Below are 23585 nucleotides of genomic sequence, written 5' to 3'. Positions count from 1 at the left end.
TTACTCTGCCTCACCTGTAAGTCACTTTAGATAAAAGCATCTGCCAAATGAATAAATGTAAATGTAAATTTAAATGAAAGGTTTGTCTCTACATGGTTCAGCTGCAGCGCAGTCAGTGTAGCCGCGTGGCTCAAATCATTACGGATGGGGGGGGAACTAGAAACATCTCCGCTTCAATAAAATCATGTTTCAAAATAATTAACCACACAACGACGAGCTACACCGCATATCTATTCGTGACAAATGAAATATACTCTCCTGTAAATGTCTGAGGGGGTTTCCATCTGGAGACAAGTTTCTCATTGAGTCAAGTCAACTTTTTTTGCATCTGATTATGTATGCTCATCTCCTCCCTTTAATCTCTGAATATGTATGTCTTGCTCCTTAAATAATAAATTATTCAAGGTAATTTGAAAGTATAATTTTGGTACAACACTCAAAAGGAAACGTGCTCCAGATCAGTGTTGATCTTAATTAATTTCGCTGTCTTACCACACCACATGTATCAAAAAAGAGAATGCTGGCTCTTACATGACAGGTGAAACTGAACTACAGCAAAAAAAAAAAAAAAAACTCTACACAATACAAAAGATATATAACTATTTATATACAATGGATTAATTGATTCCAGAATAGAAAACACCATTTATTCTTCACCTTGAGCTACTGTAACAACTACAATTGCAGCTATGGTGTGAGCCTATTTAATTGCAATGGACCCTGCAAGGCTTCCAAAAAAAAAACTTTTTTCCATCTTAGGTAATGGTCAATGCCCATATTGTCAGCACTGGGGACCTCTTCAGGCTCCTCTTCATCAAGTGAAAGGGATGGTAGATTGCCACAATTATAAAACAGCTGTTTCTTCGAAAGATAGTAATGGTTGTAGCCACAGCAAGTATATATAGCAGCAAAAGGCAAACTAATGTGTGTACTCTGTCATCATTTGACAGTAGGGTGGATGAGGTGGTAGAGAATTTAGGACATTCCGTATTAAAGACAGTTTTATAGCCCTCACAGTAGTCTCACAACCTGAAAAGAAGCCTGATTCCACGGTCCTTTTGCTTTAGCACCTTATGATCTAGCCATTTGATGATCTGTTATAATTTGCTATTTGAACTTTTATTAGTACTTAATGAGTACTTAAAAAGACTTGGCACTGTGGACTTGGCACTGTGCTAAACATACATCTAGATTCCTCAGAGACCTACTCTTGACCTGCAGACCTTTCCCATATCTTTTACCTGCAAGTCATACATTGGTTTTGTTTTGTTTTAACACAGCGCTAAGAACATATTTCCACTTTCTGAATCACGGGACGTGGAAGGGGGCAGACAGATTGGCTCCTTATCTGACTTCAGCTGGCAGCTCTCTGTGCCGAAAGGGAGAGCTCAGGAATGCTCTAATCTAATTCACTGTTAATTAAACACTGACGCTTTCCCTGCTCGCAACTCTGAAGTGTCCCCGAGTGCCATGCAGGAAACTGCCGCTGTAGAACAGCTCGCAATCAGAGGGTGCCACACCCGTTGTGCGCATCATGGGTGTCGGCCATCAGCTAGGGTCCCCTGGCTAAATCACCTGCAATTTGAGTTTCCCGCCACAAGCGAAGGTGACACACAGTTAAATGCCGTCTCTAACAGCAACATCAAGGCGCCAGATGCCACCCATGAAATATTCATGGGGCAGCCTGGATAAAAATACTTCCACCGACGAAAGCTTGCTGAATAGCATTTACTGACTCAACTGTTTGGCAAAGTTGCAGAGTAGTTGTTCTTGTTGGGGAGTGAGGTCCCTTGTCACATTTTTCACATACAGTGCCATAGAAAATGAATGATTTTAATTCTGACTAAAGCTGTAAATTGTTTAGAGGAATATGGATTTCACATTGGGCAGTCATAATCTACCTTCAGTCATAATGGTACATACTTACCTAAAACAATCAATTCATTAATAATGGGATCCCCTTTTCCTCCCTTCCAGTTTTTAAGTTATTTTTTAAATACAGAAATATTACATTACGTTAAGTCATTTAGCAGACACTCTTATCCAGAGCGACTTCCAAATAAGTGCATCACGAGGCTAAGAGTAGTTATCGAGAAGTTCGACAAGAGGTTAGTAAGATACTGAGTTCAGTGCTAAACTAGTGTAGAGTTTCTTTTAATAGAAAACATGGATACAGTAGATAGGATAGATAGAGAGGAAGGTAGACTAGAGATAAAGCTTGATTATAGATAGTAATCATATCTGTGCTTTGCCTTCCTTAAAACTGAACTGTTGCCAGTTAATCTAGCTTTGAAGCATGTGGCCTGTGCTCAAGCACAACTCATACCTGACAGATAGGTTGCAGGTTATTTAACTGGCATCAAACTGATGCACCAAGTGTGCATGTGCAAGTGCTGTCAGTTTTACAGTAACTTGATTTATAAAATCCCTGTCGACATCAGCCAGACACAGCAGGGAGTGTGAATAATCGGCACAGGGAAAACGGGGCAGGTTCTACCTTACTAGCCAACCCCCCTGTTAACTGTCCTTATGAAACAGGCCCTGCAAGCTGACACAGGCATTTCTGGTGACAAGCTGTGGCTCATTTTAACAGACCCGGCTGCCTGTCACCCAGCCGGGTTTCACGTGCATGTTCTCCCATGTTCACAGTCAACATTAAAGGCCGTTTTTAGAAACAGCCAACATGCGGCATGCTTGATTTAGCCTCGACAGGAGATCCATTCCTCAAACCCAGCTCAGGCAGGCAGGAAGGGAAGAGGGCGTGCTGGGTTTTATCGACAAACTGCTACAGACGCAGGCCAGGTGCCGAGGGAGAGCCAGGGGGCCTCTTCACTGGCTTGCTCGTCACGTGACCACGTGACCCAGATAATTACGGCACCGTGGAAAGCTCTTCTCTCTTTTTGTTTTGTCAGTTTCAGGCAGCCTCGTGGAGTCTTTCTTGTCGTTGCTCCTCACTGTGCTCTGACATTAAAACTGCAATGTTTTTGGGTGTCTTCAGGACAAATGAGAAACGGCTCATGCTGTGCTTTTTCAACACAAGTGCATGTTTGGGACCCACAAGGGGAACAATCACATCATCTAAAAACAACATGCTCCAACAGCAGGGTAGCTCTGACAGCACAATGCAGCAAAGTGACTCACTCAAAGCAGACAAACGTGCACATCACTGTACAGTACAATCAATATGATTCACTTTACAGCTTATACAACACACTGCAATATATACAATATTTTATTTTAACTACTGATACTGAATGTTGGTCAAATGAGTTCAAACATCAAAAGAGAAGATGTAAGGTATTCATATCAATGCTCCATATCCATTCATAACATGACCATTAAAAGTCCCATTTTAAAGAGTTTAATTATGTGTTTTATTGGCAACTGAAAAAATCTAAACTTGTGTATTTTATTTAATGTCAGGCAAATTCCAGCTTTTTGACTTCAGCCTCTGCCTCTGCTTTATCAAGTCTCAACAGTATAATGAATTCTATATGTTAAGTGATACTGCAGCATTCACATCAAAGACCAGAGTTACCATTTGAATAGTTTCAGGTGTTTGCAATACCCTATAACTAAACTTGTTGAACTCCAGTGAGGAGCTGCTGTCATGGCTGTGGTAGCTGAACCGTTTCATATTGAAATTCTCAAGCAGCAACAGCAACGCGCAGTGGAAAACCTCATTACTGAACCTGTCAAAAGCAAAGGTTACTCAATATGAGAACCAAATCATAGAATGAGCCTTTTAATGGACTTGCTCATCAATGTCGCACTACTGAACCCAGGTGAGTGTGCATGCATGTGTATGTGTGTAGCTTCATTATGAATTAAGATTTTGTCACTGCTGTGATCATAATCACATTGATTTGCTGACAAAGGCTTTTGCTGACAAAGGCTGACAAAGGTGGGTTAGAGGGTTAATGTTTTGCTCACAAACAAAATTAAATCCAAAGAAAGTGTTTGGCATACCAAGCATTTGGTACCAGCCTTGTGAGGACCATTTATTTTATTTGGATTCAATTCACTCAATTCACAAATACTATCATGATTGATCTTTGACGCATATATATATGTCCAGTATATCCAGTATACTGTCTCTGTCTCTCTCTCTCTCTCTCTCTCTCTCTCACACACACACACACACACACACACACACACACACACACACACAGTCACAACAGGGTTTACTTGCAATACAAAAACATTAGCCTCCTGATAATTGCATAGGCTTAGGCTCAGCGTGACAACACATGCACACAACAGGAGCTGGTAAATTAAGTAAGATACAGCTGCTGAAATATATCATAAGATGTGTTCATTGTAAATAAATGAACAATTAATTACATTATTACTTAAGTTACCATGTTTAAAGGAATATATACTAACTTGTCTGTTTTTTGTGACCAAAGATAACTCGCACATTGTGTATGCATAAAGTAAATGCCGGTCCTTAAATATATAATAAATATAATAAATGAAATGCATGATGCCAGAAAAAAACATACACTTGTCCAGTTAAAGGCAGTTGACAATACACTAGACACGATCTGCAACATGCAGGTATAGAATGGCCACTTTTGTAAAACTTGGAGAGTTAATGAAAAAAAACTTTCCAATTGTATGAGCTGGGCATGAGCAAACAGTTAAGTGTTTTGGAGACAGTCAACACAGCACAGGCAATTCTAGCATAACAATAATTACTATCCCCCTCATTCAGCTTTGAAGCAAACCATAACAGTTTTACCTCACGTCATGATGGCATTTAAAGTGGAAGTAAATTTGACATCATATTTTTTTCCCTTATAATAGGGACAAGATTACTGTTGTGCTTTTTTCACAGACAAATATTATTCAGGCTTAAAGATCATATCTTGATGGAAAGTTATTATCCATTCACTGAAATATTCTTCCCAACAAATGTTAATACCCAAAATATGGTTCCAATCTACTTTTTGTAGATAATGAAATGCATTGTCACCTCACACATTCATTTTCTTCATTTACCAACACACCCCATCTTCTGGCCACACATAATAATTACCCAGTTCCAAAAAGGGTGTAACGCTTTGCCTGCTGATGATGACCTTAGGCAAGCACATAATGGAAACATTAGATAAATAGGCCTGAATGCTTTGTTTGTCTAAGATTACTGTGGAGATTCACATTTAATGAGCTCTAATTGGCTAGTCGCTACCTGCCGACTGCAGCTGAGTAATTGTGCATTTTAAAGTGGTCAGTGGATGATAACAGTTGTCCGGTGTCAAAAAAACCTTTTTGAACAATCATTTTTCATGTAACTGTCAGTTGGAATGCGTATTGTCCTCCCCTAAAACAAATACAGTTTGAGTGCCCTATCTTTCAGTGCTTTCATCCACAGTGTGACGGTCTTCTATATGTGAAAAGGCCTCATTTGAAATTCCAAGGTAGCACAACACTACACACAAATAATGATCAAATGCGATCATATTCTGCAGTGAGCACTCCAAAGTACAGCATTCCAGTCGTACATCCCATTACAACCCGCAACTGTACAACACACCAGATCACAGTTCACAGTATTTTTTTTCTCTAGGTTTCATGCATTTTTCCTCTGTTTTTCGGGATTTGAGCCCATATCTGTGCCTGAATCTGCCCTCTGAGCGGCCATTCCGTGAGATTGAAGCACCTCCATCTCTTGGTCTGGGAGCAGATCTCATCTTTTAATGTTGCAGTGTCTGTGTACGTAGAGGGAGGGGCGTGTTGGAAAGATAAGGCTTTGATGTAGTGCAATAGCACACCTCCTCCTCTCGCTGTTGAAGCATGCCCGGAGAGAGACAGAAACTGCACCTCTGCTGACCGACCAGCAGACCTGCTCATCTGTTCCCCATGTCTCAATTCATCAATGGTATCGATTTGTATTACCAACATGTTACTTAATTAAAACCTGGCTCAGCAGATATGTCTCAGCTCTCCTATGTGATCATTAAAAACAACATTGCGGGCAAGGCAACCCGAGTCAATACTGAATTTGAAAAAGGCTCAAAAAACAATATGTCCCATGCAGCTGGGGCGTAGCCTGGGACAGCACCAAGCACAAGGGTGGGACTGACACTGATGTAGATAAATTCTTCTCACAATCACAGATCCTGGATCAGTATTGACCTTATATACAATATGGTTGGGGTTAAGATTAAGGGTTGATAAGAAGATCCTGGATTAACTGTTTGGGGCAGGATGCCATACATTTTTTTATGTCTGTAATCAAAGTAAACAACAGAACTACAGCCCACTGCTGTAGAGATAAACTGTAATGAACTCATTTGCAGGAATGCAGTATGAAACATCAGAAATCACAATGAAACAGCTTCACATTTTCCTGGGAAACCAGCACTCTAATTTAATGACTTTGATATAAAGCAAAAGCCTTTCAGATCAAAACAAGATGATGCAAAGTCAAAGTTGCTTGAGGACAGGTTGTTGTAAGAAACAAATTTTAACTTTCTCATCTTTGATGAGTTCTGTTGACCCTCATAAAAGTGCTTACAGACTACATAAACAGTATCAAAGGGAAAACTGAAAACTGAACAAAGCCTTACCTCACCATCAAATGACTTCTCTGTATTACATGTTTCAAAAAAGACCCAACAGACCCAACACAGCCTGTCGTTATTTTTAATGTAACTGATAAACAGGTGCCGAACATAATCGCTGAAGTACTGTCAAGCCCATTCCTTTGGCAATAACATCTTAGTCCATTCTTAGAATGTTTGCACAAGAAGGGGTGTCTAATCGAGGGGCTTCCAGACAGAGCTAGCTGAGATTTCTCAGAGCTCCTCCAGACACCCAGCAGTGCACTCTATATTCTGCACTTTTACCCACTATTTTGTATTTGCACAGATCTGAAGTGAAAATCAGCCCAAGCCCCAGCCTCTTGTCTGTCTCTAGGTACTCCTGGCTCTACTTAATAAACCAAGGCAAAGTGTTTGTTTGGACATAGTAGGCGCTGTATCAGATGATTTCCACGATTCAACTACGGGTGTCCATCGAAGGAAAAACTGAGTAGACAGTACACAGTACCTGTGATTATGCTCGGCAATAAAGTAGTCTCTCTGCCAGTGGCCATGGGTAGTCGCTGAATCAACGAATTCAGGATCAGCTTGCCAATCTCATTTATTTGGTAAGGGACAGGAGAGATGCTGTGAGAGATGAATGTGTGAAATGAGATGATGAGGAGGGGATAATTGACCAAGCCCATTAAACCAGGGTGTGGTTGACGTTAGTGCATCTCCAGAGCACCACAGAGCAGGCGCCCAGCTTTCACGCGGAGCGGCCTGGCCCAGGGGGGACAGGCAGTCTGCTCCTCCCTTTCAACTGGAGCCTGTGCACGGCGTTGATGGAGCCTGGGCGCATGTATAATTCAGGAGGCCCATCCTCAGAATAGCTCCCTGACACTCGCTGGACCCACTCTGAGTACTCCACTCTCTCCTAAAGTCCTCAGAGGGTCTTCTCCATCAGTGCTGTCCAGGATATCGCGGGCACTGCGGCAAAAAAAAAAACAACGCCAAGAGAAACTTCCTACCCTCAGAGAGAAGTTCCAGAGATCTCACACCCAGGTTCTCACAGCTGCAGCTGTGGGTGTGAGTGTTCAGAAAATGTTCCAGGGAACAATTCTTGTTTTACCTAGAGGTCCCAGAGTTCGTATACACATTGTGCTCAGTACACTGTACACGGTACACCAAGGTGAGACTTTCAGTCCCTCACCTGAGCTGGCCAGAGACAAGATGAGTCCGTCAGTGTTTACTAATGACCTGATGAGGGGATAATACAAGTGGAAACAGGGGGTCCATGCCCCAGGACACAGCCCTTAAGTACAGTCTTTACAGGCCCTTGCTCCAGTGGCAATTAAGAACATTAAAACTAACTTAGTGACAGTCAGTCAGCCAATGTGACTACAGCTGACATTCTGCACTAGCAATTAAGGCTAGACCTCGTGCTCTGCTCCCTGGAGATCACCTCCGATTAGAGTGATATTATTAAGCTGTTCAAAGACAATACAATTAAGGATGGAAGACATTTACATACACATGCAAACATGCACACACACACATATATACACAGACCTGAGAAAGTAAGAGAAGAGATGGAGCGCACGAAAAATGTCTTTCAGTTAGTAATTGCTGAGCCTCTTCAAACATTGCGTATGCCAGAAACTGCTTTTCATTTTAATGCTTCTTTCACCATTAACATGCAAATCATATTACCTACTTATGTAAATGCTCTCTGTGGCCACACTTATGTTATACAGAAATACCATCAAAGCAGCTAACAACATGCAGGTGCAGGTATACTCTTAGCGGCCTAATGATGTCCATTAGCCTATCATCATGATCATGGCTTCTAGCCTAAGAATATGAAGCAGCCCAATAATGCCTTGTTGCTGTCATAACAGCTCAAGCCTAAGACTGGGGTTAATCTGAGTTATTTAGCAAATGAAGCACATCATTTCCAACAGATCCAAAATCTGTTATATATGCAACTGTATGCACCATGTTTTCTGCAGCCAATGAGATCACCTGTCATATATAGTAAATTGTATTGGCTTAGCAAATCTCACACTAAGCAGCATTGATTATATATTGAGTAAGTGTGTATGGCTGTGTATGGTTGTGGAAACAGAATCTACAGTTTACTAGATCTCCTCCTTGAGCTCCATAGCTAGATGGCACAACATTCCCCCAAGCCTGCCAGAGTGAACAATCCAAACAGATCATTTCCATCAGCACTACTGTACACAGACACAACTAATGAATTGATTGTAAATGTGTCTGAGGAAAGATGATTAACATCAGATCTTTATTTCTGATGTGGAAAGCAAGCAGATCATCTATTTCCCTCTCTGTCTCTTTCTCACACAACCTCCTGCACAAACGACTCACAGGAAATACATATGGCAGGCATCAAAAATAAGCATTCAAAGTGCTTTTTAATCTGGGCACCCAGCAAATGACCTTGTGGTCTCACGTGCCAGACAGACCTGGCTTGGCTCCTGCCATGACAGAGACCAGGCAAGTGTTGATCTAGCCTGCTGATTTCTGTTCCCCACAGACCTGGTATCACCCCCTTTGAACCCAGCTGCAATTTTTAATAAATTTCATTGCATTATGGCTCAAATGACACCCTTTTCAGTGCCTGTTTCACTTAAACTGATGCCTTAATGGTAAATGGACTGCATACAGGCTTACCAACTGGCCACTGGGGGTTCAGTGTCTTGCTCAAAGACACTTTGCCAAGATGAGCCAGATTCAAACCAGGGGCCTTCCAATCCCCAGTCAACTGCTCTACCTCCTGAGCCACTGTCGCCCTGATGTGACGTGTTCCCCCTAATTCTTGTCCATGTTCTGTTGCAAGACAAACAAGCATCTTCAGCAGATCATTTGTTTCCTGAATGATTTACCCAAATATGGTATGTTTTACCAGTGACTTTTTTGCCAGAACCTCCACTGATGTGCTGAATCTGTGTCTGTAGGAAGCATGCATTTCCTTCTGACTTTTTCCCACAATCCAACAGGCCTGAGAATGGACTTCATTAGTCTAGGTTCGGAGGAGGAAGAGTCGGGTAAAGAAAACACACTCATGCATTCATCAGCACACTCTGATTTCCAGATCTGATCTCCATTACTTGCAGGGTCCCCCCCCCCCCCCCTTGTCTTGTGTCTGATTTATTGAAGTCATATTAAGTGGAGAGAATTACTGGACTGTGCAGTGCACCCCTTTAATGTGATTCTAAAGGCACTCAGGACTATGTAAGTTTCCGTGTGCTTTTAGCCTGCAGGTAAAGCGCAGAGATGTCAGCGAGGCGGCAGCCATTAGCAGCTGTACAGTGGGCGTCCTACAGAAAGAAGCACAATGGAAGCCAATCTGTTCAAAACACCACAAATTGCTGCTGGAAACTGCTGTATAATGCATTTCTATCTCAAACAGACCAAGGACAGCATAGGCCACTGTCACACATGACCCATCGTGGCCTTCTACACATGGATACTCACATACAAAAAGAGAGGGAGATAGAGAGGGGCAGTCCTCAGCAGTCCATTTGATTATGGCTTCAGGCACAAGGCTGGTGGTAAGTAAAAGACTGGCCACAGGGAATCCAGTGTTCTCACTCCTTTGTGGCACTTTGAGGATCCACACTACAATCCCATTCCAAAGCCCATCACCGCTGGAGCCTGGAGGGACCAGGCCATAGAATGAGAGATGACACCAGCACTGAGGGATGGGCAGCAGTGTGGTGTAATGGTATGGAGCAGAGCTTGTAACCGAAAAGGCCGCTGTTCAATTCCCCTCTGGAGCACTACTGTTGTATCATTGGACAAGGTATTTAACCCACAATCGCCTCAGTAAATATCCAGCTGTATGTATGGATAAAACCATAACCTGTGTAAGTTGCTCTTGGTAACAGCATCTGCAAAATGACAATAATGTAATATAGAGAGAGAGAGGGAGGGAGGTGGCCAGACAGAGATTCCCTGATCACACTTGCAAATTGATACAGAATAATACATTAGATTCCAGCAGACAGGTGTAAGCACAAATGCAAAAGTAATTAGCACATTCTTGCCGCCGAGGTCACCGACCAACGACTGGAATGGGTCACCTCTTCAGGCTGCTAAAGGATTCTCAAAACACATGACGGTACTCACTCATAGGTGAAGGAATACTACCTTTGCCCATCACATCAGTTTGTTTACTATCACGAATTGATACGAGATGCAACTCATGATTATTAGAAAAATCTCTGACACCCACGCTGTGGTGAACCATGTTGACAACTAAGACGACTCTTCTGTTCTCTTCCTTATCAGACTGTTGCTTCTGGGTCATTGTATTCTATGCTTGCGTATCATCCTCACCAAGTGATGAAAGACTCACTTCAGTCCTTCATGCTTAACTATAGCATGAAACCGAGAAGCTACTTAACCATTCAGGTGGAGCACACTGCATTTGACCGTGCCATCTTGTACTGGATCAAGTGAAAAATTGGCTACAGAGGGGGAGACAGCCTGGGAGAGGGAGAAGGAGAAGGAGAGAGGAGGCCAGAGAGAAGAGGGAGAAGGGGAGAAAAGAAGGGAAGAAAAGAAAGATAGAACAAAACTATCCATGTCATTTTCATTTCAAACTATTTGTCGAAGTTTTGCACACAAAATTAACTTGGAAGTCTTTTGTTACAGAGCTCTGATGTGTAGAAAGATCAGACAATTTGTACAGGAATCACACGCAGTCCCAGTATCTAAATTTGTACTAAATACTTAGCTTTTTAACCCCTCATAACAAGGAGAAACGCAATGATGAATATGTGAGTCAAGTAGATCCCTTGACTGATCCTTGGTAAGACCAGTTTATCTTATGATAATGGCAGAGTAATGAGGTCCCTTGACTGATCCCTGAGAAAGCCCACCAATCTCATCATAATGACCAAGTGATCCAAGGAAGCTGGTTGAGCCTGTTAATGGAGAACATGAATTGAGAATATGTTAAACAGAAGGATGGCATTCTGGTGCACTTCAGGGAAATGTACTCACTTCAATGCAAGCTTCCTTTCTAATGCTTATCTCTATCTCCCCAACATAAGCCACTGCTCTGTGTGACAACGGATTAGCCCCCCATTGACTGTCCAGTTCCTGTATAAAAAAAAGCTCTGTCTGGGACTTCATGCACAGAGTCAATGTCAACTGAATGTCTTTGTATTGATGATGTTCCAGTGGACACCCGTCATGTGGTCGTGGACAAGACTGCTTCATCGTTTCCTTATGATTTTATTACTTTATTTTCTTCTCTTTTTAGCAGTGGGCCTCAATCTGTGGATTTTCAATCTTTGGATTTCCTTTAAAAAATTTTTGCAGAACAAAATCAGTTGGGATGGCAGGCATGAAACGTCAGAGTAACTGAAAGGGTAAATGGGATTTTTCATGCTAGCGAGCAGTTTCTGCCTACATTTTGCATTTTTGTTGGCTCAGTGGTGACAGGTTGACAGATTTAATATTTATAGTTTCCCACATGTTGCCTTGAAAAGACTAAATAGAAATGAACAAGACTGAAAAGGCCTTGTATTAGCATCATTATTAGTAATTATCATCATCACCATCATCATCATCATCATCATCATAAGTTTTTCTGTCTTTCCTACTGAATTCTCTCATGTTCTTTATCGCTTCTGCCATAGCCATGAGCATGTCAGATTAATAACTTAACCATAAGAAAAAGAAAGATGATTAAATAAGACTCTGCAGTTATAAATAAGAAAGTTATGCAACTTTGTGGGTCGGTGAAAGTTTTTACCTATAGTTAACCAACACATTGTTATGCACGCCCACCAAACCAGGTGAAGCTGAACTCTGATGAGCTATAATTTTCTCTCTATTCCTCTCCCACACAACCACACTTTCAATGTCTGGTGTGGGGGAAAGGAGAGAGAGAGGGGGAGTGAGACAGCTAAGGCGGGAGAGGCCAAGGATGGGATTGCATTGAGGTTACATCCATATGTGCTATCCATACGCCCCTGTGTGCTCAAACCCACACACTTTTCTAAAACAGCCATACTAAACTCCCACCTTGGACCCACATAAATGCACCACCCAACCTTGCATATCTCCTCTTCCCTTGGCCCGCTAAAAATCTGATGAAGAGAATTAGCTGCTGAACGCTGCAGTTTGTGACAGGAAGGATTTTTAATGAAGATTCCAATCAACTGAGAAAACTGGGCCAGGAAACATCAAAAGAATTGACTTCAATAAGCTTAAATAGAACTGCACACACACTGGGCACTCGGGATATTTATATTACCCAGTCATGTACTGGAGAAGAATCTTCAGAAGTTGCGCTCTCATTCTCCTGGGACAGTAATGGAGTCGTACTTAATCAGCACATCGTTACTTAGTGTTAACTTTCCAAGCACGGTAAGGCGAGTCCAAATGACTTCACTTAACAGTAGATGAGTAGGGCTTTTCTGAAAACATAGCCTCGCTTAGCTGTGAGCAGTGTGTCACGGCTGTCACCCGCTCTCACCTGCACATCAATCAAGAGCAGCACAGAGGAGAGGTTTATGCAGATGTGTCACTAAAAGGTAATAGTTTGAATCACTGGTGGGTCACTGCTGTTTTATCTGTTTGCAAGATTGTGAAAAGCTACAGACAAGTTGTATAAATGAATGACATAGTGCAATGGGCAACATGTTGTACTGTTATATCCCAGTGGCCACTGCTCCCTCTTTTGTTTAATATGACCATTCATGGCTTGGCTGACACTGGTCTCGCTCATGGCATCAGGTGGAAAGGGCCAAGAGAACAGATGCCCAGACTTCATGGCTTGCCCAAAGACATGCCAGAGGGCATCAACTGAGGGCCAGGAGAGGCAGTAAGCAGAGCTAAACGGAAACTGTTATAGAGAACAAACACTAAAGTGGACTCCCTCTCCACTGTGAGGGAAGGAGAAGTGAAGAAGCCCAGACTCTCAATAGCATGTGGACTGTATTCTTCAGTCCGCAGCTTGTCCTCCTATAAAGAACCCTTGTAATGTATTCACAGAGCTCCAATCGACTGGTCTTCCAGCCATCACTGCAGCCCCTAAAACATCCTGTTTCTGTTCTGCACCCTCCTGATGGCTTTATAATATACAATTTTCCTGGAATAAGACTTATTTGAACAAATGCCTGTAATGTCAAAATAAATTACTTTCTAGGGGTTTGACAGACAGGTCAAATAATTTTAATGCTCTAAACATAAGAACAGAAAATAACGAAGGTCCATTGATAATAATAGGTCCATTACCAAACCAATAAACATGGTAATTAACTATTTGAATAACATGGATAACATTGTAACCTATGTAAGTCGCTCTGGATAAGAGCATCTTCTAAATGACAATAATGTAATGTGTCATTTATATTTCTTTGTTATTTCACTGGCTAAGAACTGATTTGTGGTAATACACTGAAAATATGTCAGTCAGCTGTAATGTCATGCGAGGGGTCAGTAATCAGACAAATGAAAAGTTGGATTCTATTAGCTGCTGGTAATGCACAGGACTCAGACCTGCTGTATCTCAGACTACTGTACAGGTTTGGAGGTGGTGCCCTTGTCAGGACAGGGCAAATGAGCCTCCCCTAAAGAAGTCGCCATTTTCCTGATGAAACTCGACACCTCTGCATTCTACTGCAGCCTGTCATATCCATGACAGCTTCTGGATATAAAAAATGAAATGTAAAAATAAAATGCTTCCGGATTGAATTGCGCCGCACTTTGGGATTCAAGAGGAGCACAGGGCTGTTTGAGGTCTGTGGCTATATTTGGGAACGGATATAAAATGACATTCGTGTGCTGAATCCTGAAGACTGGGATAAATGACTGAGCCACTGCTTTGACCAGGACGTTTTATTTACTGCTCCCTTTAGAAGGTGCTGACAAATGGATCCTGGCTACTAAGGTATCACAAGAAAAGACGTTCATGGAAATAGCAAAAAAAAAAAAAAAGAAATCCTCAAGGAAGTGCAGTAATGGATCAGCTGCACAGGGCGTGGGACAAAAGAATACAATTTCTTTCATCCAGAGAAGCAATGCGTCACTTTTCTGAAGTGAGCGTCTCTAACATTTTGCATTTTCAAAAGACGCCTGATGTTTCCACATTGAGTGGCACTTTTGTGTTGAGGTCATACAGAGATAAAGGCATAGAAATGAGGCTTAGAGCATTTCCCAAAAGTGAGGGACACCTGAGAACATATAATATGTGAGCCCAAAAAGCCTCATTAACATCCATTGTTTGACTTGCTCTCTGGAATAGTTCTTATAATGTGGATGATGTAGTTTCAAAAAAAATAAAAATAATGATTATGGTGATCATGATGACAAAAACCACGATCCCAGCACTGATGGGTCTTCAGGAATAAGACACACAATTACTGATATGATGACTGACAGTAACCCTTACACAACTAATAGATGTAGAATATAAAATACGAAAGTGCAAGGAAAATTATGTAAAACGTGTCAAAATACCATATGCCATATTGCATTGTTATAGACTCTTTCAAAATATCACCCTTTCATAAAGGAAAGCTTACAACTAAAGTAGGTGAAATAAACCTACCATATGCTATCCAATATAACTGACACACAGAGGTAAAAACATTGTAAATAATATATTGCTCTGACCCCTTGATTTAAACAAAGAAAATTTGCACATTGAAGCTGCTTAGCTGGATTTGCCTTCCCTCACTTAAATCAATTGGTTTCAATCCTGACAGCTGATCCATCTAACAGAGAAGGAAAAAGCAAATATCAGACAGAAATGGTGGAGGTTAATTTAGCCAGTAGTATGGATTACTCCTCCTGACATTGAAGGCTTTCTGGCTTGTTGTAGCAGGAAAGGCACAAGGCCTGGGATCAATACCCTCACAACCTGCTGCAGCTCACTGCACTGAACCAGAAAATCATTGCAGGTAACAGACAGAAATCTATTCATACAGATTTACCCAATGGGAAATCATCCTGGCCCACAGTCCCTCATACATTTGTGGTTTTACACGCCACACACACGCACACCCACAAACATACATGCATGCACAGTGTGTAGCTGGGTGCGAGAACACTCATGAAAAAATGTTTGTTAAAATACAAAATATGTTTTAATTTGTCAGAATATGCTGCATATATTAGACAAGAGATCAATTTTTATAATGTCACGTTTGATTTATTTGCCAACATTTTGCAAGAAACTGACATCCTTGTAATGTTGTCAATCAATCAAAAAAAATCTATTTAATGCATTCATTGAAGTGGAACTGCTTGGGTGTGTCTTTATACCCACGGTCCTGTGTACATTTGCAATCTATTGGCTTCTTATAAATGTGGCACAAAAAGGGAGCCATGAAAAGGGTTGAGACTTGTGTCAACGGGACAGCTATACCTACTGTAAGAAGCATAAAATTTAAATAATGCTGCACTTGCCATTCCATGTTGTCACACTTGCACACATACACTGTATAAGACATAAAGGTAGCTAGGGTTGTTCTCTAGTGTTTATTCTCAAAGTGCTCATCAGAAAAGCCTATCCATTGAATTCGGTGTGGACTGCCTGGTACATCTACAGGCTGACAAACTAAAAGAGACAGCTGTAACAGACTAGGAATGATTCCCGAGTAAGGGTGGGCATAGACACAAATCGAGATAGAGGGGATCCTGACGTTATCTCTGTTGATCTGTCTCTCATAACACAGAAATACAGAGCCAATCAAGAGTGAATGGCTTAGAGGCAACCTGGCTGTGGCTGACAGCACAAGAAAACATTCAAATACCTTAAGCTCCTAAATATCCTCATATCACAAAGTATTTTTTACATCAGCACAAAAATGCCTTTTGGCACAAAGAGAAATATTCAGATCATGTTTAACATTCCTCAATAAATAATGTGTTCTAGTATCACAGACAAACATGGGTATAGTATAGTATAGTATAGTATAGTGCAGTATAGTATAGAATTTCCCCTATCATTCTCAGTACATATCTGCTATGTTGTTGTCTTACCCATAGTGCACTGGGATTGATTGACTCAGTGCACTGAAGTGTATGTTTCTGCTCACTGCAGCACACATCTCGTGCCATTATCATCAGCAGCATGTTGGGTGTTTTAACGGTTCGCCATTCCAGGAACTGCCTCCATGAATTATGACCCATCTGTCAGCAGTGAGTGTATGTTGTGGGAAATTACCAATATCTAAAAACTGAGAAAATAAGCCTGGTTAAAGCACTAGGCACATATGATAGATATACTGCAACAAACCAAGTCAGCACAGTCACAGATGTTTAATGTCACCCCTTAAAGCAGACTGCGACAGATACTGACAGGATTTCATTACCACCAATGTCTTCTTAAACAAGGCATCCGTGGCATGCAAGAATAACTTTGTTGCAAAAATACCAGGAGCTTATTTATATTATACTAAAAAGTTTACATTTCCCTGAAATATCCTTTAAAAAATTAAAATTTGTAAGTATGTAGTTAATGTCATGATGGTTTATGGATTACAGTACATGGAAATGTTTTTTTATTTGCTAAACAAATGAAATAATACACAGTGTGTGTGAAACTGAGCACTTAAATAGAAGTTTCTAAATTATACAAATGTGTTTGAGGCAATGAATTACCACATTTGCTGTTGTAAGAAGTATGGGTGTAGAAGATATGCTGTGAACAGTAATAAACATTAACTTACCATTAGCGAATACATCATAAATATTCCATAAAATAAAAAAATATGTCTCTGTGTGTGTACTCTTACCATCAATAAGCAAAAGATCAACACCCCATAAAATATAATCATCTCTGCACATATTAAGCTTTCCATTAATATACAAACTGTCTCAAGTCCATGACAAAGATTGCTGCTGTTGGCACACACAGCATGCCTCTGGAGGTGGGAAACTTCCAAAAACCTGCTTCTACTGTACTATTTAGAATACCATTAGAATACCATTTAGACCTTTTTTAAGACTTTAAGTACATATAAAAAAACAGGCTCAAACAGTTCCCCCCCAATCACAGTGATTAATTATACTATTGGCACACAGCACACAAGGTAATTTTAGGGGATGAAAAAATGTCTTTTCCACAATGCCAAATACAGTAGGTGTAATATATTTTGAAAAAAATGCCTCAATAAGCAACAAACTATCAGGATGACATTGAGATATGCTGATCTGAGTCATTTTCACACCTCCTGTAGGCTCAAAAAGGCAAAGTATGGAGGGAGAATTCATCTTCACAATTAATTAACATAGGGGGCAATGCAGTCCTCGCCTTGTTATTTATCATTAACTTTGATGAACACATTCAAACACAAGTTACCTTTTTAAAGAAGCAGTCCCTGGAGGCGCGGAAACTTTTGTGTAAGACATGATTAAACTGTTACTTACAATTTGAGAAAGTGCACTGCAGTTATGTGAAATAAAGTGTGCAAGTAGATAAAGTGCATAAAGTATGTATGTATGTGAAATGTATCCTGCTCATTTTGGCATCATGATAGTCATGATACTTCACTGTGGGAAATATTACGGTGAAAAATTTACTCGGGTCTGAATATAACACGCAAAACATCTTTTTGAAGTGCGACCATTCCCAAATGGTCTACAGTTGAGTTATACAGCCCCCCATACGAATACATCAATGAGGTATTACAGGAAAGCGCAATGAATCCCATGTGCAACAGCCTGATTTCAGTCATTGTGGAGACATTAGCTTGACATCTAAGCTGTGTTTTTTATGCCCTAATTAATTCAGCTGGAGAAGGCCAGTGAGGGGGCGGGACCGTGGCCTCAGAATACAGGCCATGTTAGCACATCAGGCCACAGCTCAGAGGAAACACAAGGGGGAAATCAAAGAATCGTAATGTAAATTAATATAAACTGTAAGTAGTCCCTTGACAATGCCTTTTTAGATCATAATTTAGTGTAAAAGTGATTGACTTCAGTAGCTGCTCTTAATTGGGACCCATGACACCACACTTGACCTTTTTGAAAATATGCTTATGGGCTGAATGCCACCACAGGAGGAATGGCCATTAAGATGTTAGAACGTGAATTGCCTTTGCATTGCTGACATGAATTTCTCAACCATTTATTGCTGTAATGTTCAGGTCAAACAGTTTGTCAGAAACTAGTGTCACTTTCAAGTTATAGAAATATTCAAATGATGTTTCATAATTCTCAGCAAATAATGCATTTTTGTATCATAGAACAATGTGGGTATAGTATAGTATAATCTAGCATGTAGAGTATAGTATAGTATAGAATATCCCCTATGTTCTAAATTATGAATGCATTATGGGTCATTTATTTTTTATTTTTTGATCTCCATACAGTCAACTTTGGTCAGTTTCAGTCATAATCATTTTTAACCTTTCAGGGCTCATCATTTAGTGCTTCTTCATGGAAACTACTTCTCAGCGTAGGCCACGCATTGGTTAATCTCACAGATGGATAACCTTGTACAGTTCTCACCACTTACAGTCTTATCAGTAAGCTATTTCATTTCATTTTAAATCATTATTAACCTTCAGGGCCTTCCATTCTGGTCCCCAATCATATCTGGCTACACAGAAGCACTCACTGCTATATGCTGCAGTCAATCTCGCATACAGTTCAATCCCAAAACTCATTTTATGAGCATTCATGCAGTCACACTTCTCCAACTGTTAATAGGTATATTCAAGAAAAAGAAAACGGCCTTGGATACCAGAGAAAGTGTCCCATGTTCCTTCCAGTCAAAATGATCATAAATATCACTATAAACATAAATATCATACATATCACTCCCCGATTCAAATGATTGTTAATCTGGTTTAGAACTCTAGAACTTTAGAACTCTCCTTCATCCCACATCAGAGTGCCATATATTGATGATAATTTGTTTGATGATCTGGGGTTTAAAATGGGTTTAGAGCTTCAAAACAGAGCTTCAGAGTCAGAGGACAGTGGCTTCCGGTTCCGTCCGTAGCCCTTTCACTTTTGCAATTACTAAAACGATCTATCCAGCAAGATCTAATTAATTCATGATGTCTCACTGCCTGCTATTTCTCTGCGTATAAAAAGGAATGCAAAAACAAAAAGCTCTCCATTCAAATCCAAGGGCTCACTCAAGGAGAGAGAGTGAAACACAGGGTGGGGGGTCAGGGAATGAAAGATTTCACACTTCATTTACAGCAATCAAAGCTTTACACAGAACAGGACTTTTGTTGGCAGGTAGATCAAAAGAGACCTTGCATACCTGGCGGTTGCAGAATGTTTGTTATATTCACATTTATATATCAGAATAATATTAGTATACATCAGCAAGACTAAAATATGAAAGTACTGACATTTCATGGTAATTAGGGGGAACTAGTTTTATTAATATGCTTCAACACCGTGTGCTTGATTCCTTCAGCTCTCAGTTTGGATTTCTCAGCATTTATTGGCAAGGACCCCTTTGCCATTTCAGACTCTAAAATGCATGCAAGCTCATTTTTATTGATTTTCTTGTTTCATTAGTATAATTAGAATGTGGTGTTGAACAAGCATGAAGCGTTTGTCTGGGCTGCCCCAAAGAGAAACCTTAAAGAGTTGGGGTCAGGGCTAAAAGGCAGGGGGATTGTTTCCCTCTCTTCAAAGCTACCCCCCCCCCCCCCATCCCACACACACACACACACACACACACACACGGTTTCTCACAGCGCTCAGAGCCAATTACGTTTGTGCTGCCCTTTCATTTCTCCAGTCTGCATCTTCATATCACACCCAAGTGTCCTGCGAGTTCTCTCCCCGGCTCTGCAGACTCTAATGGAGATCTTGACATAGCCCCAGGAGGAATGACCACTCTTTTCCTCATACACACACACACACGCACACACACACACATACACACACACACACACGGACATAGAACCTTACACAGAGGTGGACATAAATCTCACTTCTGACATATATGGACACAGGCTTCATTTGAATGTACACAACATGCATACATATACACCTGCACTGCTGGGGTGGCTTACGCATCACAATGCATGTGCACACGTGAATAAAAACAGCCCCTCGTGTCTGACGTACTCCGAGTGGCCATGCCGCTGACCGAGTGACAGCACTCTCCCAGCTTGAGCTACGTTTTCAGAGTGCTCACTGAGCAGGGGATCTAATGAGGGGAAATGAACAGAAAAGCTGTCTCTCTTGCCTCTTCAGTTTTACAGCAAGCTGGCAACCTGCGTCGTGCCTCTGCTCCCTCTGTCAGTCTCTGCTTTCTCCCGGTCTGCGGAGAGAGCCAGCGGCTACGCCATGCGACCGTTGTGCCAGGGCCAGAGGATGCAAGACACCGCCGCCCGTCCGTCTGAGCCCTGCCCTCAGAGAACACGGAGTGGAACATGCAACTTTGGTGCAGGGATAAAAATACACAGGGGTGCTGGCATTCTAAAGCCACAGCTTGAGGTACGAAAGGGAAATAGCCCCACTGAATTCCTGCAAATTGCTCCTGTCAAAACATGCTCTGATGGGTGAGGGAGAGGCAGCTTGTCATCACAAGCAGACAGGTCATGATAATATTCCTCTTAGAGGCAGATCCACAGGGGCAGATCCGTAAAACGTATCAAAGCCGAAACGTGGCACAAGCCGGTGAGAGCCGGGACTTGAACACGGAACTACACTTCCATTAATTCCAATAAAACCACAGCTTTTGTCACTTGCATATTTATAGAAGAGGAAGTCCAAGTCCTGATTCCACTTCGTCCCAGATCAATGCTTGATGAATTTATCAAGAATTGAGTGCTTTATCATCTGAGGTTGTTTATAACTTTATGCTGTCTGTGGATTTCCATTTCCACGCCAGCAAGGTCTTCTTATCTCATTAAGATGGGGGCAGTCCCTACAACACCAACTAAAATCAACTTGGATTGAGCAGAAGTGCTAAACACTGGCTCAGATATGTACAGGGCAGCAGAATGACTTTAATTACCATCACCTCCATTGACACGCCTCACTCAGCACTGATAATCTGATTGCAATCAGCTCTATTAGGTCTGTTACACGGTCCAGAGTGAATCAATGCAGGGCCTATCTGGGGTGACAGGAAATCCTTTTTGGCAGAGATACAGAGTGGGTATTTTTACCAGAGCCTCCATATCATTTCAATACCGTACATCACTAGTCGACACCCTAGCTTCCAAGAATAACGCTCTTCATGAAAGGATCGAAACACGTTTCAATGGACAGATTATCAATCATTTTTATCATTATCACAAGTGATGGACTGATACAGCGCCAGGTGATGTCTGTTTCATTAGCACTGAATAAAAATGCAATTTAAAAGCACTTACAGTCACCAAAGGTGATACAGATATAGTAGTGTGAACTGCTCCATCACTCCCTACTCTCTTAATCCCTTCTGACCTCAGATCAGTGTTCAGCAGGTCAGACAGAGCCCTCCCTTGCCAATAATTGATCAGAAAACAGTGGGGGTCAAGGGCAGTGTGAACGTAAATGTAGCCATTTGAAGTGCAATCCTTTGGTCTCGACGCTGACAAACCCCAATCGGCAGCAGAGTGATCATGTGCCTCCTCGTGACAGTGACCTGTGACAGCACCTGGGCTGAACCTGTCCACTCACCCCTTAATTACACTTTCTTTCAGGTCTCCTATGGCCATCCTCCAATCTGGATGTGTCCCAAGGTGCCCTCCCCAACACACACCAGCCCCTGGCCCAAGCAGCTTTTGAAACATTGCCAAGTTGAGGGCTTGCCCAGTGCTGAATAGCTGATCTGTGCCTTTTGTCTTTGCATCAGAGTAATTAGTCTAATGCCCTCTTCTGTACACCGTACTCAGGCACGTTTTGCTGGGGCTGCATTCAAGAACTTTTATGTTTAAGCCCAAGACTGGGCTGTGTGCTGCTCAAACATGGGTCTGTTTGAAGAAAAAATCCAATCCAATACCTGCCATTATCTGAAGACACAGTACTATAAGTGAAAGACAAACCCAGGTCTTTATTATCACGCTAATGGACTATACAGATTATTGGGTGGATTCACCCACAACAGATGCATTGACAGGGAATGGGTTTGTGATTGATCAAATGGTTTGGCACAACTCCAGTGGACAGTGCAATAGCTGGTAAAATGGGGACTTAGATCCCCTTCAGAGAATTGGATTGAGCATTATGTGAGGGAAAGGTTGATCTAGAGGATGGAAGTTCCTACCTCAGGGTTGGGTTGACTTAAAGACAGGAAATACCTACCTTGAGGAGGCAGCAATCGATTACGAAGATAGGCAATGCCTATCTCAGTGAGATGGAGGTTGACTGTAAAACATGAAGCATCCACCTTGGTGAAGTAGTGGTTGATTGCCATAACGCCTGCCTTGCTAAGGTGAGAGTTAGTCATAAAAACAGGCAGCGCTTACCTCTGTAAGGTGAGGATTGGGGTTGAATCCACACTGGTTGCACACTGTGGCATGGCACTCCGTACATGTGTTGAAGTTTGGCTGGTCGTGGGAGGTCAGTTCTGTGGTGTTACACACTGGGCACAGCTTGCTGCTGGGCATGGGTGCAATCTGGGGCACTGAGTAGGGCGAGGTGGGCGCGCTGCCTCGATCAGGAGACACGGACGGCGACCTCCCTTTCCTGGCGCCACCGATGTCCACCTGGAGGTTGCGTCTGGCGGCATGCTGCCCCTGACCCAGGCTCGGTGAGGGTGGCGGCTGATGGGGACTTTCATGGGTAGCGAGTCTGTAAGGCTCCGTCCGGCCACCTCCCCCTGCTCTACTGTCACCATAGGCAGACTGGCTCCCAGTTCTGGGCCCGGACGCATGATCAATCTGGCTCGGTCTCCCGGCAAGCCTGTGAAAAAAAGAGAAAGAGAGAAATGATGATTAGATGTGGCATCTCCCATGTTAATGCTGCGCAGCAGAGTTCAGTCAATCAATTTGGCTTTGCGAAATACGGCACTCTCAGCTATCAAGCTGTCATTGACCACTTTGCACTTCCTCAGTAGGGTACAGATGAACCCTGTTAACATCCTCATTGCAGTGCAGACAGTAACTG

The 23585-nt window shown here is 41.9% G+C and overlaps 1 protein-coding gene across 5 annotated transcripts in view; it reads right to left on the bottom strand.

Annotated features, from left to right (window-relative positions):
• bsna (bassoon presynaptic cytomatrix protein a) overlaps nt 1–23585 on the bottom strand; it is a 127429-nt gene that overhangs the window by 85869 nt on the left and 17975 nt on the right. For all 5 annotated transcript variants that reach the window (XM_036532543.1, XM_036532544.1, XM_036532541.1 and 2 more), the window contains exon 2: nt 22946–23381. In XM_036532543.1, coding sequence (XP_036388436.1) covers nt 22946–23381 — 436 coding nt within the window. The remainder of the gene's footprint in view (nt 1–22945; nt 23382–23585) is intronic.

This window comes from Megalops cyprinoides, chromosome 7 (genome assembly GCF_013368585.1).
Source record: "Megalops cyprinoides isolate fMegCyp1 chromosome 7, fMegCyp1.pri, whole genome shotgun sequence".
In the NCBI taxonomy this organism is placed as follows: domain Eukaryota; kingdom Metazoa; phylum Chordata; class Actinopteri; order Elopiformes; family Megalopidae; genus Megalops; species Megalops cyprinoides.
Note: the sequence above shows the minus strand (reverse complement) of the source record. Positions and strands in the feature narration are given on the sequence as shown.